Raw genomic sequence first — 19,096 nt, forward strand, 5'->3', positions numbered from 1 at the left:
CCCCCCCCCTCCTCCCTCCTCTGTTCCTGGCTGATGTCCAAACTCCTCCAGCTCTTTGTAGGAGTGACCTTTGCAGAGGCAGGCCGACAGACAGCCCGGCTCTGCTCTCTGGGTGGTGTCAGTGTGTGGTACTGGCAGCAGAGAGCAGGAAGAGGCTGAGAGGATCATTTGAACACAACTGTTACTGAGGCTTCCCCGCTGAGGGAGATTTTACTGACAGAAAAACTGTGTTTATTTCAGGCACCAATCAGACAACAAAGACCGCCTGTAATAAAAGATAATCTTATATCTTTCATATGTAGGATTAAAGCATCTATAATTGAAGCATGCCAAAACTAAATGAAATTCTGCTTTTTAATTATGTGTCAGGGAATCAGAAATGTAATAAAAATGTGGACGATATACTAGGCCTACAGCCAAAACCAGCTGGATTAAACTTGATCTCAGCGTGTATAACTAAATATGATCCTTATGTATTTGGAACATAGAGATATATTTGATTAACTGTAATCCTTGTGTAACCACGAAAAGTCCAATACCTCAGAGATAAACACTGCAAAGAACAGACAAAGTTATGAATGAATGTCTGGGTGTTAACACAACTTCTGTAATCTGTCAAAATACATATTTTATATGTCTAAATAGGCAGCATAAAGAAAATAAACGTAATAGTTGAATTGGGTAGTGGTGTGGAACTAACAATTATTATCAAAATCAAATGAACTGTCATTTTTTGTATAACCCTTCTAGTTTGTAGAATTGTCAACAATGTGTGGGAAGTACCCCTCTCCCAAGCACAAGGTTATGTTTTGTAATTGCTTTTAAAAATGTGACACTCAATCTATAAAAAAACAATAATCATTGGTATAGACATCTGTTAATATTAATATAACTTACATACATAGGAACATCTTTGATCTGACTGTGAGTTTTTGGCGCCACCCTGCGGAAAGTTGAACCTCTCATTTACCCGCTCTACTCTCGCGGGTTTCAGGCGCTTAGCAGCCTCACAACTTGTATCTGCCTTTTGACCAATCAACTGTCACTGTGCGGAGAGAGCAGACCAATCACGATCGAGTATTTGGGCACCGATTTAAACGGCGAGCAAACGCTTCCTGTTTTGTTGACTGCAATACACACAAGTGAAGGACCAAAAGCCAAACCTTTGGTGTATTTAATCATCTTTATCGGGAAAAATACATCACCAACAAATGAGTAAAGTCGAAGACTATTTCTAAAGTCGCTGGTTAAACTTTATGTTTACAGCCGAGTATATCCTAACGTTATTGAAAAGTCCGGTAGCTTTTAAACGTTAGATTCGGTTGAAAACGTTAAGATGCCGTCCCGTGTTGAAGACTACGAGTTGCTGTTCACCATAGGAACGGGTTCCTATGGAAAATGCCAGAAAATAAGAAGAAAATCTGATGGGAAAGTGAGTAATCTACAAATGTTTTGTTCACTCCCCTCTTGAAACGTAACTCAGGTAGTTTATCATTAACCTGAACGGAAGTCTGTGTTCAGCCATGACACCGTTTATTATTGTGTGCTGATTTATAAAACCACATCATAAATGTATTGCAAATGACGTGATATATTTACCAAAACAAATAAAGTAAACTCTGGAGAAAGGTCAACCCTGTTTGTCAGCAGGAACATGCACAGGTGTAGTTAATTAAATTAATTAAAAACACTATGGCGGATGCTTCCCAATCAGGTGGTTAAATAATCATCTGGCCATGACCCCATGGATGTTTAATTGAACATTTAAATGTGAAACGTCCATTTACAGCTTGAAATTATATTTTAATATAACACCTTGGGAAATGGAGAACTTAACATTCCAGAAGAAGCTGCTGAAAGGGCAGCAGTGGATTAAAGTAAAACATTTCTAAAGTAACTTTAGAAAACAAAACAAACTGCTTAAGGATAAACTAGTAAACCATAAAACTAAATTCGGTATTCTCAGGGGTTTTGCTGCTACACTATTTTTGTTTTAATTGACCTGTAACCTATTATCGGTGACCTTTTTAGATATGTATTGTTATACCACTGATTTTCTGACAATGTATCATAAATGAATTTAGTTATTCACATTTTTTTAGTTCTACAAGGATGAAATAATCAAGTTTTGTAGATCCTTGTGTGGAAGGAGCTGGACTATGGCACCATGGGAGAGAGTGAAAAGCAGATGCTGGTGTCAGAGGTGAACCTCCTGAGGGAGCTCAAGCATCCAAACATCGTGAAGTACTATGACCGCATCATAGACCGGATCAATGCCAAGCTGTACATTGTCATGGAGTACTGCGAGGGTGGGGACCTGTCCAGCCTCATCGCCCAATGCATCAAAGTAGGGTGGGTTATACTTTTGTTAATTGTAAAATGTTTATTTTTCTTTCCCTCCACTGTACATCCGCTTCCTGACAGTATGCAGGGGTAACCAAGTGTGTTTTTTACCATTCCAGTCGTTATTTGGAGGAGCAGTTTGTCCTGCGAGTCATGGCACAGCTCATGTTGGCCCTGAAGGAGTGCCACAGACGCAGTGACGGCAGGGCTACAGTCCTTCATCGAGACCTGAAACCAGCCAACATCTTCCTCGACATCAAACAGAATGTGAAGCTCGGAGACTTTGGCCTCGCGAGGATCCTGAACCATGACACCAGTTTTGCAAAGACATTTGTCGGCACACCTTACTACATGTCTCCAGTGAGTTGTTTAAATCTGCTGTGTCTTACCAAATTACCCTTTTCATTTAAAGACAAATATTGTTAACATCATAACTCGTTGTCGTCTGATCTGCCACCATTTGTCCAAACATTTTCTTCCAGGAACAAATAGACCGGATGTCATACAATGAGAAGTCAGATATATGGTCCCTGGGGTGTTTGCTGTATGAACTTTGTGCATTGTCGTAAGTGTCTTTTTACTCCTCTGCTTGAGCTAATTTCCCAGCAGGTGGTTTGTTTACTGTGACTCTGACATTTCTCCTGGATTCCTTTTGTTTAGCCCTCCATTTACTGCTTACCGTCAAAAAGAACTTGCAGTAAAGATCAGGGAGGGGAAGTTCAGAAGAATCCCGTACCGGTACTCTGAGCAACTCAACAACTTACTGTGCAAAATGCTCAACCTGAAGGTTAGAAATCATTTTGACAGAGAATGTACTTGTGTTACCAGCTAGTCGGGTTGTGTTTTCATGAAGGTAGGATTCAGTAATAATGTTTGTTTATGGTTAGGACTATCTGAGGCCCTCTGTGGAGTCTATTCTCCAGAGCAGCCTGTTGGCCGAGGCGGTTGCTGAGGAGCTGAGGAGGGCACAGGCTCGACTCCAAAGGAGGACGGCAGACTCCGACAGTCCTCCTAACAAAGCGGCTGACCCGACACCCGCCCCCGCCGCAGAGCTCAGACTCCGGGAGCAAGCGCTACGCGACCGAGAAAAGGCACTGAAGGAACGTGAGGAGAGGCTGGAGCGTAAGATTATTTTCTACTCTTCTTCTTTCTATTTTCTAGCCCAGTATGACCCCTGCTAACCTGCATTTTCTTTTGTGATTTTTGTTCCTCTATATCATTGTTTAGGTGTAAATAGTATTGCACTGATATATTTAAATTCATATATTCCTCTCAAGTTTGTGCAAATATTTAATGGTATCCTATGTCCCTTCATGCAGAAAGAGAGCAGGAGCTTTGTGTCCGTGAGCGACTGTCAAATGAGAAACTCGCAAGGTACACTTGTTTGTTTTTTAGGAGTCTAGAAATAAAACAATCAATACATAATTTATTTTATTTTGCTTACCCTACATTGTTATTCTTAACACTTGATTGTTGCTAACTCTTTATTCTGATCTACGGTTACAGAGCAGAGAGTTTACTGAAGAATTGCAACCGCCTGCAGCAGCAGAGGGATGGCAAAGACATAGGTATGGGAATAAGACGGATACCTCTGCAAGTACTGAACCAAGACAACTACTGAACAATGTTTTAATGGGTCCATGCTTCTGTTTGGGATGTGAATGACTGAAATCATATTTATTACTTATTTATTCATGTAAACATTGTTTTTATACACAAATAAAGAATTATTACTTACCCTAACTATGTGAAATCTAGCTGTCATGTTGGATTGCAAATAATTTTATGAGGGCTGCTTGATCAAAGTTAATCAGAACCTCCTTACTGTTTGGTCCTAGATTTGGAGAACCTCTCTCCGGGCACAAAGAAAGTCCACTTTGCTGGTGAGAGCAAAGAGAACCAGCGGCCAGATGGGCATCCGAGCGGGACGTCCCAGGAGATGATTTTGAGGAGGCTGCATGCGGCCAACCTGCGCGCTCAGACACTGAATGAAGTTGAGAAGACATGTCAGTTCAAGAGCAGGCAGATACTCGGCATCCGCTGATCTCAAAGATACCCCTGTCTGACATGTGACTGATTTGTTAAAGCCTCTGAAGGCTAGTCGTTGTAACTGGATGTAAATTAAGCTGTATTTATTTGATGATTCAGTAGTGAAGCAAACTGATTTAATCCTCTTTATTGTCATGTGTATGTTAGTGTCAAGAATTTCATTAAGTTTGATGTGTGGATATACTCATTTTAAAGATGGTTTATTGTAAATGTACTGTATATTCTGTTGAATATAAGTTTCTCTTACAAACTGCTTAGAAATGGGCATAGACAGGGCAAATTGTAGCTATAACCAAATGTTAAAACTTCTGTTTAGACAAGTTATAATAGTATATGAAGAGCAGTCTTTGTGAACATTTGAACTATGCAAATTGACTGATTGTGAATTTAAGCTTTTACATTACCAGATTAAAAACTACTAATTGTAGTTTTAAATTATTACGACACAATAGGTACATTACCCATCCTTAAAGACATTCTCAGTTCCTAAGATGCTCAGTTTGTCGTAGTAAAATACGTAAACATACATATTGTTTAATAAATGTGTCAAACAACAAATCACTCAAGCTAGTTACTTGTTCATTTACATACCAATGATATGACAATGACTGCTTCATCAAGACAGATAACTCCCACAAGGGGTCATCAGTTAGCCACTGTGTTGATGGGCTGGTGTCAGTAATTATAGGAAACTCACAATAAGGCTTCACACCTGAAAGTCGTTTGGTTCTTGATTAATAGCAGATTAGAGGCGTTTAATTAAAAGGCACATTTGTTATATACTTTGATTTGTACAATAACAGATCACGAGTCTACAGTTGATTACATTAAAAGACAACAACTATAAGGTTTCCAACTGTGAAATCATAGGTATTATATTGAATGTTAATTGTCCATGTTATGTTGGGTTAAATTCTATTACAGAAAAAAAAAGTGTTTAAATGGTGCAGGTAAGGGAACATACAATTATTAACAGTAAAACAATTATAAAGGGTTATTAAAGGCAGAACAAAGAAATACATATTTGTTAAACCAATAATTGACACATTTCTGTATTTGAAAAGGCTACTATTTTTTTTAATATGACTTTAGAAGCCAACAGCATCTAAACGTATTCATCACGCAAAATGTAAAAAGGATCCTACTCTTGTTTACGTACTACAATACGAAACTCAACTTAATGTAGAATGACTGAAATTAATTAAATTAAAACATGCCAAAAATCACTATATAACCAAAAAAAAGGATATGACCAATGAAGGTCTTTGACCTAACAATTGCTTTGTCATTCTTTTAAAGGATTTATTTATGTTAAGGATACTTGATGTTTTATTCTGTTTTATTCTTTTTTAAAGAATTTTTTTTTATTTGTCTGTGTAAGTGTTTTTTTGTCTCATGCGGTCTTGAATTAGGATGAAAATGTATAATCATTATGAAGTGTAAATTCATCTTGTGAAGTTATCGCGAGAGTACGTTTGTGGTTAGCGTTCGTAGCAACGGCTGTTGTCTGGCTTGCTTCCTCCGCCCACTTGCGAGAGTTGCACAATTTGACCAATCAGATTCGAGCATGTGTCCTCTCTACCAATAGGAATTGCCCTGGGCGTGCCCAACTGTGCCGTGGTCCGTGTGGAAAGTTTACCGGCTCGGGTGCAAAGTTTTAGCCGTCTGCAAACGGGAGCTCGTCGGCAAACGTTTCTAGAATATGCTGGTGTCGACTACGGTCTACTCACAAGGTTACTAGACTCGGTTGGATTAATGTGTGCCTGTGGTTGTTCTTATATATACCCTGGTGATGCTGCCGTCGCTGGATAACAGCAGTGTGTGAAGACGCTGTTAGCATCGATCGTATTGTCTCAGGGAGCAAGCTAGCTTACCGTAAATTGTTAGCTTGTGTTGAACGCTAGCTAGCTGAAAACACTGGGAAACCTTTTTTTTTTTTTTTTGACAAAGGACTGCTAGTTAGGAAAAATGGCCTGCGAGCCTAATCGTGTCCGGCTGCTATGCATGCTTTCATTGACTTTTGTTTTTTTCATCGTGGAGGTGGTGGTCAGCCGGATGACCTCCTCTCTGTCGATGCTCTCGGACTCCTTTCATATGCTATCGGACGTCATTGCGCTGATAGTGGCTCTGGTGGCGGTGAGATTCGCCGAAAAAACCCATGCGACCGACAAAAACACCTTCGGGTGGATCCGGGCGGAGGTGATGGGGGCTCTGGTCAACGCCATCTTCCTCACGGCGCTGTGCTTCACCATCGTCCTGGAGGCTGTGGAGCGCTTCACCGAGCCGCATGCCATCGAGAGCCCCTTGGTGGTCGCCGGGGTCGGTGCCGGGGGTCTGCTGATCAACCTGCTCGGCCTCTGCTTGTTCCACGGACACGCAGGCAGCGGACACGGACACTCCCATGGAGGCCACTCTCATGGAAATAAGAACAAGAGGGGTAAAAACAGCCAGTGCGAAAATTCTGGGAATGGGTCTTCAGGAGAGGAGACTAACAACTTGGTGGGAAATCACAATAGCCAAGGGGACGTGAGACCTCAAAATGGTGAGTATAAACTGTTGAAGCTGTATTCATTGTGTTTTTAGATTTGTTTTTGTTGCATTATTTGTCTTACATGTGATAAATTGTGCAATGTCACAGAGTGCATGTCAGCATAAAAAGTCCTAACCGTGTGAGTCCAGCCTCATTGTGTCCCACATGACAGCATGTGCCAGACTTTGTCTCCATTATTAGCAGATTGCACAACAGTACAAACATATATCTCCAGTGTTCCCCGGGGACAGCCTGTCTGAGTGACTAATCCTCATTGTTTCATCTATAGCCGTAGCATTGAGACAAATGTGTTTGTTATCAGATATGTATTGGAGGGTCATTTAATCCATGGTATCGTGGCCAGCTTCAGTGACATAAACAGGCAAAGCATCAGGTTTCAGGCTTTGTTTGAATGACCATCATCATCATCAGATGGCTTATACATAGACATTTCTAGAAACGGCTGTCAGATTCAACCAAGCAACTTCCGCTTTTTGAACACGTTTTAACTTGTAAAAGTGTCTCATATTTCCAAATTCCTTCAGCTCTTACCTCCCGCAATTTCTCATAAACAGCAAGTGGAGTCATTCAATTGTGATGAAGCTACACGAATATGTTATAAACCCCTCATCATTTGGTCTGCTAGTGGTGGTCAGCTAAGAGGTTTGTGTCTGCGTGCTGACAATAAAGGAACAGACAGCAATTTGAGTTTGCGGCTGTGCTTCCTCCTCGTCCACTGAAGGGTTAAACCCATACAGAAGGACATTTCTCCCCCCACACTGTTAGGCCCTGCCAGTTTCAATAATACCCCCCACCCCCTCCATACACTGATGGCTGTTACTGGGTCATACATCTGTGTAACTATGGAGCCGACTGCCCAAGCAACACCATTAGCTGTTGATAAATGACCGGGCAGTGTCCTGGGATGGAAGAGAGCAGCCATTACTCAGGTGCAATTCCCTCCGAGTTGTATATGCTACCACCAGCCTGCAATGACTAATTACATTTGCTTGATGTGAGTGTATCTCACATGCTGGTAGTTTTCTTACATATAATCCAGCATGGCATGATTCTCATGTTTGTGGACCTGAGCAGTTATAGCACCAGCTCAGTGACCTGTTGTCTTCCACAATGAAAGCTTGAGCAGGGGGAAAAACACTAATATGTCAAATTATCAGACAGAATGTCCTCCTCCTCCTGACTTTGAATTGAGCAGCTCCAACACGTGTCAACTGATAACAGTGCAGGCTGACATCTGGCTGCTTTGATTCAAGTCTCAAATGTGTTTGTGCTTTGCCCCAAATGACATAACTGAGCAATTGAGTAACTGGCTGCCACGGATAACATCTTCTTGGAATCCCCATATTGCTGGCTAATTTGTTACAGCTTTGTTTTGTCAACAGAATGATCTTTTTGTTGTTTGTCCTGTTTCTTACAGTCAAAATTATATTTTTGTTACAACTTCTTCATTTTGGAAATTGTATTAGTATATCAGTGTCGTAGACCAGGTAATTATTAAAAGTTAACTTCAAGTTCCAGTAAACTAAACTAACCATTGTTTTTTTTATCTTTAGAAATCAGCTGTAAAGACAGCACAGATGTGCAGATGAATGGCAATCCCCACTTTGAGGACATGGACCATGATCTAGATACGTCGCAGCTCAACATGCGTGGGGTCTTCCTGCACGTGTTGGGTGACGCCCTCGGCTCTGTCATTGTGGTGGTCACTGCTATAATATTCACCTTCGTGTGGCAGCCCTGTATAGAAGGCGAGACGTGTATGAACCCCTGTATCAACAGCCACTCCACGGACCACCAGCACGTCAACCACACGCTGGTCGACCTAATGGAGGGTCCCACTATGTCGGCCATGAAGTTTGCCGGCCCCTGCTGGGTCCTCTACCTGGATCCCTCCCTCTGCATCATCATGGTGTGCATCCTGCTGTATACTACCTACCCACTGCTCAAAGAGTCTGCCCTCATTCTGCTTCAGACCGTGCCCAAGCAGATCAACATGCACCGGCTCAATGAGCGGCTGCTGACTCTGGAGGGTGTCCTGGCCATCCACGAGCTGCACATCTGGCAGCTGGCCGGCAGCCGCATCATCGCCACGGCGCACATCAAGTGCCATGACCCCACTTCCTACATGGAGGTGGCCAAGCGCATCAAGGACTTCTTCCACAACGAGGGAATCCACGCCACCACCATCCAGCCCGAGTTTGTCACGTTCAGCTCGGAGTCTCGAGACTCCCTCTGTGAGCTCTCCTGTCGGACTCAGTGCGCCCCCAAGCTGTGCTGCGGCTCTGCTGACAAAAAAGATATGAAGGCCATCGGCGACGGAAAGGCTGCTGCCGCCTCTGCCCTGGAGGTGATCAGCGAGACCCTCGAGCAGGCTGCAGGCGATCAGGTGCCCCCCCTGTCCGACGCCGAGATTACCGTCACCAGAGAGGTGGAGTCATCTCTGTGAGATGGAGGGGGATAGAGAGAAACAGAGGAGAAGCTGGTAAACCACCACCCTGAAATCGTCATGTACGCTGTTATCTTTTTGACCCGTGTCCCTGAAATGAAATAATTTTCTTTAGCTTTTATTCCCTGTCATTACCCTCTGTTACGGCTGAAAAACCCTCCTCTCATCCCTCTGCTGTGGTCGTGCATTTGAGCCGTTTCCTTTCATCTCTCCCCTCTCTGAAAAACCTACTTCCACCCCCTCCCTTCCAGCCTCTCCTCTGCCACTCGGCCGCTCTCTCGTTGCCCTGGCAGTATGGTGGCGATGCATGTTGGGGTTCACTGACCTTATCTCCTCCAGTACGGGAGCGAGGCCTGCATGAGTGTCCCTCATTAGCACCGTGTTGTGATGCGTCATCTCGTCCTATGGTGTTTCTGTGCCAAAGCTTCTCACTGCAGGACTGAAGGGATCTGAGAGACGTGCTCTCGTCTAAAGGACACAAACAACACATGCAAGTCGGAGCACATATCACTAGGTTATGTTATTTAGCCTTTGGACCTGTTTTGCAAAGAGTCTACCTATTCTTTTTTTTTTTTGCGTAGGCTTTGAGCAGATCCATTTTCTTACCCTCTGGCCCCACATGGAAGAGTATTGTATTGCATAATAATTTAAGTATTTTAAGTTATTAGAAATGATCTATTTCTCTCTGTAGATGCTGTTTGTAATATTTAGTTTGGATGATAGAAACATTTTTTTGCAATTTCTCTGTCTTTACTTTTTTGACAGACCATCTATGCTGTAGTCAGTTTTTCAAATGTGACGTTTTATAATAATTTTTTGTTTTCTCAAGACTTTTCTCTGGCCTTGACTCAGTTTTACTCGCGGTCATCATTTGGATACAGAAGCCGTATCATCACCTCTCTCACATTGCCTTTTTAAATACAAAAAGCTGCTGTGGGAAAAGCACTAAGTATGGTAGACACAGTGTAACTGAACCTCTTACATTGGTACAGTCACCTAATTAAATGTTCATTCCAAAATTAGATGCCTTGCGAGCCAGTGGGTTGTGTCTGTCGTGAAGAAATTAGCACTGTATGCCATTAATAAACACCCTCCTCTGTATCAGTCTTTATTGGAAAGCTTTCCGATGATGGCTGTTGATTTTCATTTTAAAATCCTCATGAATGTGTTCGCCACCATGTCACAATCCGCGCTGATGATGAGGGAGCTTTTATATTTCCAGGACGTTCTGCTGTGTTTGCATGACCAAACTGAGACCTGGTGTTCGACCTTCAGGAGCTCCACAGAGAGCTCCAGTTGCTGCTTACCAGTACCTGCTGGTATCCCCAACATTACTCGTGTGTAGGATGTGACTCATCTTAAGGCTTGTCTGTCCTCTGCTTTGGATGGCTGAGCAGGCTGTTTTTGCTGAGTTAAAGTCCATATGGTGGCCTTTGAATACCCACTCATCACCATATATATCATTTGAAAGGTGTTTCAGATCTCCACTCCTGAGTAAATGTGTATGCAATATAGAAATATGTGCTGGGAAATGTATTTTGACGCGTTCCTTCATTTGTAATGTTCGGTCACTTTTATTCTGTGTCTTTTAAAACTTGAGCTCTATGTGCAAATTGAAAACAAGTGTTTTTTTAATTTTAGATATGACACGTCAACTGATGTGTTTTTGATATTCTATATATCTACAGTACCTGTCCAATGTGTCATTGTGAAATAAAAAAAAATATGGCTGTTTGGTACAGTTGATGAACCAACATTTGTTGTTTGCCTTATTTTTCACGCTAACATTTCTGGTCATATTTGTTGAATATCCTTTAAAGAAACAACGTCAAAGGAACAAAAACATTTTCATAGTCCAGTTTTGGACACTTGCTAAGTACAATTAACTAAGAACTATACTTTCTTTTACAATTTTTTGCTACTTTGGTTATGATTATATTTTGTATTACTACAAAATATTTTCAGATAAACGTGGAATCAAACATTTTACTACCAAAAGTTTAGTTTTGCAGTTTTATAATAGGTTATAATGGGTCTAAAGATTACCAGCTATATAAAAGTTACACATGCATTAATTCATCAATAATTCTAATTCATTGATATGACATAAACTATACTGAAATGTCTGTATCCGAGTGTCGAGGCTGCAGTCTATTTGGTACGGGTTATTGTTAGAGTATTAACGTTTATCTCCCATTCCTTATTTACACTCGAAAACTAGTTTCACAATAATACCGTGCATGTTATAATTGCCATATTAATATGCCATTTAAATACAGAGGTATCATGTGAGGCCATTTTGTGAATTTTGAGGCAACTGAGGAACTGAAACTTTGATCTGAGATTAGCATTTGTGTAAAGTCTGAATGACTTGAAGCCACTCTTTCTAATGGTGCTAATCCAAACGTTGATCTTCAGTTGACTTTAGACTATTAAATCCACTTTAGCCTAAGAAGTGTGAAACAGATTAAAGAGCAGATTTCTTTTAAAGCATGGATCGGCATCACTTAAAACACTTACTGTACACAGCCTTCGTTGCAGTGCCGTGTAAGAAGTTAAGCTACTTGTTTACATTGCCCCGTAACACAGGTCCACAAAGCCCCATGGGACTCACAGAATACATACATACTGCAGAGGTAGAAGTTACTCAGCAGTGATGCATTAGTTATAAACAAAGTCCTGCAACAAAGCCTCACCTAAGTAAAAGACAGAAGTATTACAGGCAAAGCACTTCTTATTCCAAATCAGCTTTTTCATAGTGTCATGTATTTACAACTGATGAATAAATGTGCAGGCTGTGCATTTCTGTCAATAATTCAGTCCTATCACTTTTTTGAACCTGAACCTTTTGAATTCTTGTTATAAAGAAAAGAGGATTGTGGAAATTCTTCATGAAGTGTTTTAGCCTAAATGCACGGGTTTGGAGCTTAACTAATCACCATACAAATGGATATATTATATGTTGATGATACTACTGAGTTGTGAAATAGTTTTCAAACAGATGTATTGATAATTTTGCTGTTGTTAAACGCGCCCCCATTAACTTCAATTTAACAAGAACTGTTACTTATATTTGATTTACTGTGGAGGCATGCACAAAAAGAATATTAAATGGGTTGAGAAATGAATGTACAAATGTTAATGTAACAAACTAAAAGGGCAACATTGTCACCAGAGACTTCTGCCATATTTGCAGTGGGAGTCTCTAACCACATGAACAAAAAGATGACATGTAAATCTACACTCAGGTTGAACTGTGAGGCCAACAGGATGTTTGTGGCTTGTGTCTTCTGTCCAGCTACACAACCTCAGACTATCTAAACAGTAATAATGGTTACAAGTTAAAAGTGAGTAATGGAGTGTCATGCTCAAGTCCATAATTACAGCATTTCACGGCTCTTCTGTGCGGTGTAAAGAAACAGAAATTGAAATATGTGTGTGAGTGACAGAGGGGAGTCTGAGGTGGCTGACGGAGCAGCATCCACCGGCCTGACAGGACTTATGTAAGAGGCCCGGGGGGAATACCAAAGGCAACAAGCACGGGGCTTTACCCAGCATTCCTCAGTGCTGCCGGGCTGCTCTCTCCACCCTCACTGTCCCTTTTCATGCAGACAGAGGGAGGCTCATGCATGGGGCAGCTCTCTTTGTGTGCTCTTTGTTAGGGTCAGGTGTTGTTTGCACCTTTGCTGCAGCCCCAGACAGTGAAGTGGGGCTGTATGCAACCACTGCTGACCCCGGGGTGTGTGTTTCTGACCCCTGTCACCTGGAAATAATGTTTAAATGAGGCACATTTGCCACACCTTGGTTCAGTTTCTATTTACGCAATTAGTAAATGGTTAATTTAAGAGGTAATAGACAACTTTTCAACTCTTGAGAATGGTGACGTAATGACACACTGCATTTGTTTTTCACAGTTACCTTGGTTGTCTGCAGTTTCTGGTACTCTTTGGTATCTGAGGATAGCTAACGATAGCTAACAGGGAAACAAATTTGATATCCTTTTTCTGTTTTGGTTTTAAAATGAATGATGCCCTTCCTTGTTCCGTAAATTGAGCCTTAATGTTGTCGTTAGATTGTACTCAAAGCAAAAGCAAGGCTTGTAGGAAAGAATTCAAAATGCAGAAAGAGTCAGTATTCCTCGCTATTACATTTTGAAATCAACGTCCATTTCTTACTGATAAGTTGAAGAAATGAACATGTGTGTTACTGTTTTAATGAGTGAACTTTAGAAGTGCCTTTTCCCAATGATTCTGTTACCTTCCCACTGCACCATGCTAGCTGTTGCCCAATGTTTCAAGTCTTTGTGATATGCTAAGCTAACTTTCTCATTCTCTTTGTAGTCTTATATTTAATGTATAATGACATAATAGTGGTATATACTGTATGTTTGCATAATATAGCGCCGCCATAAAGCAAATAAGCATATTTCCCACAATACAAACTATTCCTTTAATAACTCTCCTATCTGGATGAACTTATTGAACTAAACAAAAAAAGTGCTAAGTGTTTTGACAGTTGGTCCGCATTACTGACAATGCTGGATATTTTAGGTTCCTGTGAGCAGAGGTAGCGGTCTAACCTTACTGTGTGTGTGTGTGTGTGTGTGTGTGTGTGTGTGTGTGTGTGTGTGTGTGTGTGTGTGTGTGTGTGTGTGTGTGTGTGTGTGTGTGTGTGTGTGTGTGTGTGTGTGTGTGTGTGTGTGTGTGTGTGTGTGTGTGTGTGTGTGTGTGTGTGTGTGTGTGAGAGAGAGAGAGAGGCCATCTGTCGCCCTGGCTTTGTCCCTGGGATTTCCAGCAGGGTGAGCAGGACAGGAGGCTGAGTTCAGGGGGGAGAGATTGGGGGGGTGGACACTGAACTTGGGGATGAGAGGTCACTCTGCTGCTAAATGGATTCACCTTTGCCAACACAGCGTTTGTACACACAATACCCCAATAGAGGCGTCCTATTGATACGTGACGATTAGCTCGTATGCGACCATCACCAAACTAACCATCGATTTTTCTGGGAAAAAAGGTCATCAAGCTATATTTGAAATAAACTCCAGAAGGCCGTGAGATTTAACAACGCAGTGATGTTTCGTCATAAAATTAGCTTCTGGTATCAGTATGAAATAGAAAGTGATTTTCCCAGTGTGTCTTCTGTCCTGTAAAAGGGAAACTGATATTGAAAGTGTCTTAATGAAAGTGAATGTAGCCGCAAAAAGTGACCTCTGAGATATGTTTAAGAGAGAATACCATAGTCCTTTTATATAAACCGGCTGCGATTTTACTGCTAGGGTCAATTCACTGATGACTACTCCTAAAACAAGTGCGTGATACAAATTAAAATACACATACATTGAACTTTTTTACATGTAAAGCCAGTCAGCAGCCATTGCAGTAAAATATGTTTTTTTCACTCTCAATTTCGACAATTTGCCCAATTTGGTAAACATAGCATTTCTTATCTAGCCTTTCCAAAACAAAACATCCAAAATACACATTACAGTAAGATGTTTGTTTGACTCACATTGTCTATTTGTGACTGTCGATTGATTTCTCCTTAATTCTAATACAAAAAAGTAATTTTTTAATGTAAGTTATCAACTGGGGAAGTTTCATGTTGAATTGTACTGGTTGAAATATTTTCTACTGGTTGAAATATTTTCTTATATATAAGAATACTTCTTATATTTTGCCATTTTGCCAGTCAGATTCTCATGTGGCAGAATGCTTTGTGGTTCGACCAAATGCTGATTTCTCCATTTACAGGTTTTCTGTAAAACGGAAATACTGAACTGAAACCAGTAAATATATGGTGTGAATGTTCAATATCCTGGTTTTGTGTGCGTCAGTCAGTGTGTAGGCTGTGAAGATAATCTGATGACTCAGATGACTTTAATGAATTCAAATGAGGATGAAGCTTAAAGCTTGTTTCACTTCCTTCGCTCTGCACTTTCTCAACAGCACTTGTATTTCCTTATATGAAATGTGGGGCTTTTATTATCAGTCCCATGTAACCACATTGAAACTGTACCATACCAATTGTACCTGTGTGTTTTCTTACATTTTCCATCAATAACATTTTTGCAATGCGAGCAGTGTGGCTCTATTCATGGCAATGTCAGTCTTAGTCAGGCCACCACTTTGTTGTAGACCGAAACATCTCAACTATTAAAAACATCATGTTTTGAGCCGCTTTATAGCTCAGTTGGTGGCCCATGTTCTGTAATCTGGTTTGGGACATTTTGCTGCATGTCATCCATCTGTCTCCCCCTCTCATCACTTCAATAAAGGCATGGATGCATGATCCTTGGTACAAACATTCACAAACCCCTCTGGATGAATTTTGATAACTTTGGTTATCCTCTGACTTTCCATCTAGAGTTATCATTAGGTTAATAAGTGTCCAATAATCAGTTTGGAGACTAAATACCTGACAAACAGCTTCAGCACTGGCAAATATTGCTATGCTTACACACTAAACTCCCCACTCCTGAGGATATTTCTTTGCCAAACACACACAAGCATGCAAGGGAAATCCAGGGCAGTGTGGTAGATGAGCACACAGTTAAATACAGTGAGATCCAAACTTGGCATGAGGTTGAAAAAAATAGAGAGAATCTCCCTGGGCTTTGCAGGATCGCCCTCTCCCACACTCAGAAACGTTAATCTGACCACATGGCAGGTTTGCTCCTACTGTACAAAGGACCCATTGCTCTCCAAGAGAGATTAGGAGCGCAGGAATGTTAACTCTCTGGTGGTGGTGATGATGATGATGATGATCAGCGATGGAGGAAGCCCTCAAATCCTCTGTGTAACTAAAACACCACCATTAAAACTCCCCACATTAATACTGTAACACTACTGAAAGCTTTATTTTCCCCCAATCTCTAAAAGAGTACTCAACAAGCTTATATTAATCCTTATTTAGTATTTGTATACATAATGTATTAAGGTTTCAATGGTTCTGAAATCACTTAATCTCACAAGGCATGGGCAATGTTTTTACATTTGATTTGAATTGCTGTGTCCTGAGTGTATAACTGTACTGTCTTAATGGCTTTGTATTGTTTTAAATTGATTGCAGCTGTGTGTAGCATTATTGCTATGGGAATATGTCCTCTTGGGATCAATAAAATATGATCAATAATGACTGCAAAATGTGCTCGAGCATCAGTTTGTAATAGATTTTGAAAAACCTAATAATCAGCACAACTAAAGCTCATAAATGAACATGTTGTGTTCATTTGGAGTTTGACTGGGGGTGAAATGCCACTGTGTTGTTTAAATTAATTATAATTGTAATGTGAAGCATGGAAAATATATGAGAATGTGGGATACAAATTCACCCAAAATAGAAATATAATATATAATGAAAAACTGCATAACATCATTCTGAAATGGGAGTACCTTCACTTTTTGTACTTTAAGTATATTTGAATGGCAATACATGTGTATCTTTACTTCAGAAAACCTCTGTACCCATTACTGTTTGTCGAGAAGCTGGAGTACTTTGGCACTTAGGTACTGTATTGCAACTTGAATAATATAGACAAGAAAACACACAGTGAAACGTAGGTATAAGATGTCTTCCTCCATCACGTTTTGTTTCCTCCATGTGTGATTAAAACCATGTGACAAGTCAAACCTTTTGTTTCCTCAGAGCTGTGAATGAGTGAAGGCGTTTGAGGGGAAAAGCCTTAGGGTTAATGTTTCACCGTACTGTACTGTCCCTCGCCAACATCGCAGACTTTGATCATGGAGTAAAGTTGGTTCAACCGGCAATAAACAATTCCCACTGATAAAAAGATTGCTAACAAGAAAGAGAAGAAGATCAATGGCAAGGTGAACTCACTCTCTCCCTTTGATTATGCAAAAAATGCATACAGTTAAGATGAATGAGTCTTAACAGCCGTTATCAGATACTTGAATGTGAGGACTGCAGCAGCTCGGCACGTTCCAACCATAAGACTCAGGGAACATACATATCATCAGCATTGTTGAATATTTAAGTTTGATTAAATGTTATCAGGATTTTTTAGCATCTTTTGTCAATTTAAAGGGGCCCTATAATGCTCATTTTCATATGCGTTTTTGTGCCTCTACATGTGACATGTATGCTTTTATGTTCACAAAGTGTTTTATTTGTGATTTGTCAACCACTTAGAGATGTCCCGCCCCTTAGCCTATTAGGTACAATGTGTTTGAGCACCAGCCAATAGAAGCCGCCGTGTAACGTAGTGATGTCCCTTTGTCGCATAAGTAAACAAAGGAGTCCAATGGAGCTGTTTTAGGCAGGGGGGGAGTGTGTGGGAGAGAAACTCCCTCTGGAGGGAACTTTGGGATTTTAGCCTTTGCAGAACATTTACATAAAAAAAAACGTATATAACACAATACAGGGACGGGTAAACCCCTAAAAGCATAAGCGGGCCCCCTTTAACAAAATATAAAGCTGCCAAGTACCCAAAGTACAAACAAAGTAACTACCTGTTAAATAAAAAGCTTTAATAATATTAATTTGTTTGCTTGATATGATGCATTTTGTCGTTCGTCACGCTGTTCATTCTGGCTGGTACACAATGTGTGTGACGATGTCCTCCTCCTCCAGCTCACAGATTTTTATGGTTCACAAACAAATGCTGCTGTTGCACATACCTCATCTCTTCCCACACAGACACACACACATGCGCACACGCACGCACGCACGCACGCACGCACACACACACACACACACACACACACACACACACACACACACACACACACACACACACACATACACATTATCCCAAGGATGTATGTTCTGACAACAGACATTCTGTGAAAACAGCAGGCTCACTGTTGGGAAGACACTGTTTTGATACACTCCCCTCCTACGCACACAAACAAAGATTATACACACACATATGTGGATATAGATGTCTCTCACACTCATGCCTCCCTGCCCTCTGTGTCCAACAGATTGTTGTTGGCCAGATTAAACCACATTTTGGCGTCGTGTTACACAGACATACTAGCAGCATGGCTGTAGGAATACACATCTCAGTAGATTACTGTAATCCTCCACTTGGGACCAGACTGAAATATCTCAACAACATTTGGATAGATAAATAGATTTCCAGTATTGAAAGCCTCTATGTTGCATGTTTTTACTGCTTGTATGAACTTGTTATTTAAAATGTAAATGTATTTAGTTTTTGGGTTGTTTCTAGAGGGAACATTACAACAGCTATCCAGGGCATATAAATACAAAATAGATATTGGCTAACTGGCGCATTTACGGTCTATTGACGTGGACACCCCTAAACTAATAAAATAAAAATAAAAATGTTCCCAGTTGAACAAAAACTCCTGATTTTGATGATCCTCTGACTTTTCCTCTAACAGCAGATTCCTTTAGTCTAGGCTAATTATCTCAAGGAAAATCTCATGTTGTGGTGATCAAAAGTGATGTGACAAATGTACAGACTTAATTAAACACCTTACTCAATACCTCCTGATAGCAAAGTAAATACAGGATTTTATTAATGTTTGTTATTTAATTACTTGTTTTATTAATGTCACATTGCTTTATAAAGACTGTTTGCTAGGACACTTGACATTTATCTCAGGTGCCTCTACTTCCTCTCTATCATGGTGTTGCTTCTTCACCTTGATTGGAGTCCGGCTGTGATCAATTAAAGTGATTCCACATGATTAGGATAGGCACACACCTGTCTATACAGA

The 19,096-nt window shown here is 40.7% G+C and overlaps 2 protein-coding genes across 2 annotated transcripts; both read left to right on the forward strand.

The window, feature by feature from the left end:
* Nucleotides 1-1,128: 1,128 nt before the first annotated feature.
* Nucleotides 1,129-4,526, forward strand: nek2 (NIMA-related kinase 2). The gene is made up of 9 exons (XM_034135476.1): nucleotides 1,129-1,432; nucleotides 2,135-2,352; nucleotides 2,463-2,703; nucleotides 2,826-2,908; nucleotides 3,004-3,130; nucleotides 3,231-3,465; nucleotides 3,663-3,717; nucleotides 3,850-3,911; nucleotides 4,182-4,526. Exons 1-9 carry the CDS (start codon nucleotides 1,337-1,339, stop codon nucleotides 4,385-4,387), a joined length of 1,323 nt encoding a protein of 440 aa, XP_033991367.1. The 5' UTR covers nucleotides 1,129-1,336; the 3' UTR covers nucleotides 4,388-4,526.
* Nucleotides 4,527-6,026: 1,500 nt separating this feature from the next.
* On the forward strand, nucleotides 6,027-11,145 carry slc30a1a (solute carrier family 30 member 1a). Its single transcript, XM_034135591.1, has 2 exons — nucleotides 6,027-6,934; nucleotides 8,497-11,145. Exons 1-2 carry the CDS (start codon nucleotides 6,361-6,363, stop codon nucleotides 9,387-9,389), a joined length of 1,467 nt encoding a protein of 488 aa, XP_033991482.1. The 5' UTR covers nucleotides 6,027-6,360; the 3' UTR covers nucleotides 9,390-11,145.
* Nucleotides 11,146-19,096: the final 7,951 nt, after the last annotated feature.

The sequence above is a fragment of the Trematomus bernacchii genome, unplaced genomic scaffold, assembly GCF_902827165.1.
Source record: "Trematomus bernacchii unplaced genomic scaffold, fTreBer1.1, whole genome shotgun sequence".
In the NCBI taxonomy this organism is placed as follows: Eukaryota; Metazoa; Chordata; class Actinopteri; order Perciformes; family Nototheniidae; genus Trematomus; species Trematomus bernacchii.

Bases quoted from the DNA above. Each gene is read 5' to 3' on its own strand.
- slc30a1a (XM_034135591.1), top strand. From the start codon at position 6,361: ATGGCCTGCGAGCCTAATCGTGTCCGGCTGCTATGCATGCTTTCATTG. The intron at 6,935-8,496 runs GTGAGTATAAAC...TTTTATCTTTAG, and splicing joins GGACGTGAGACCTCAAAATG to AAATCAGCTGTAAAGACAGC.
- nek2 (XM_034135476.1), top strand. From the start codon at position 1,337: ATGCCGTCCCGTGTTGAAGACTACGAGTTGCTGTTCACCATAGGAACG. The intron at 2,704-2,825 runs GTGAGTTGTTTA...ATTTTCTTCCAG, and splicing joins CACCTTACTACATGTCTCCA to GAACAAATAGACCGGATGTC. The intron at 3,131-3,230 runs GTTAGAAATCAT...GTTTATGGTTAG, and splicing joins GCAAAATGCTCAACCTGAAG to GACTATCTGAGGCCCTCTGT.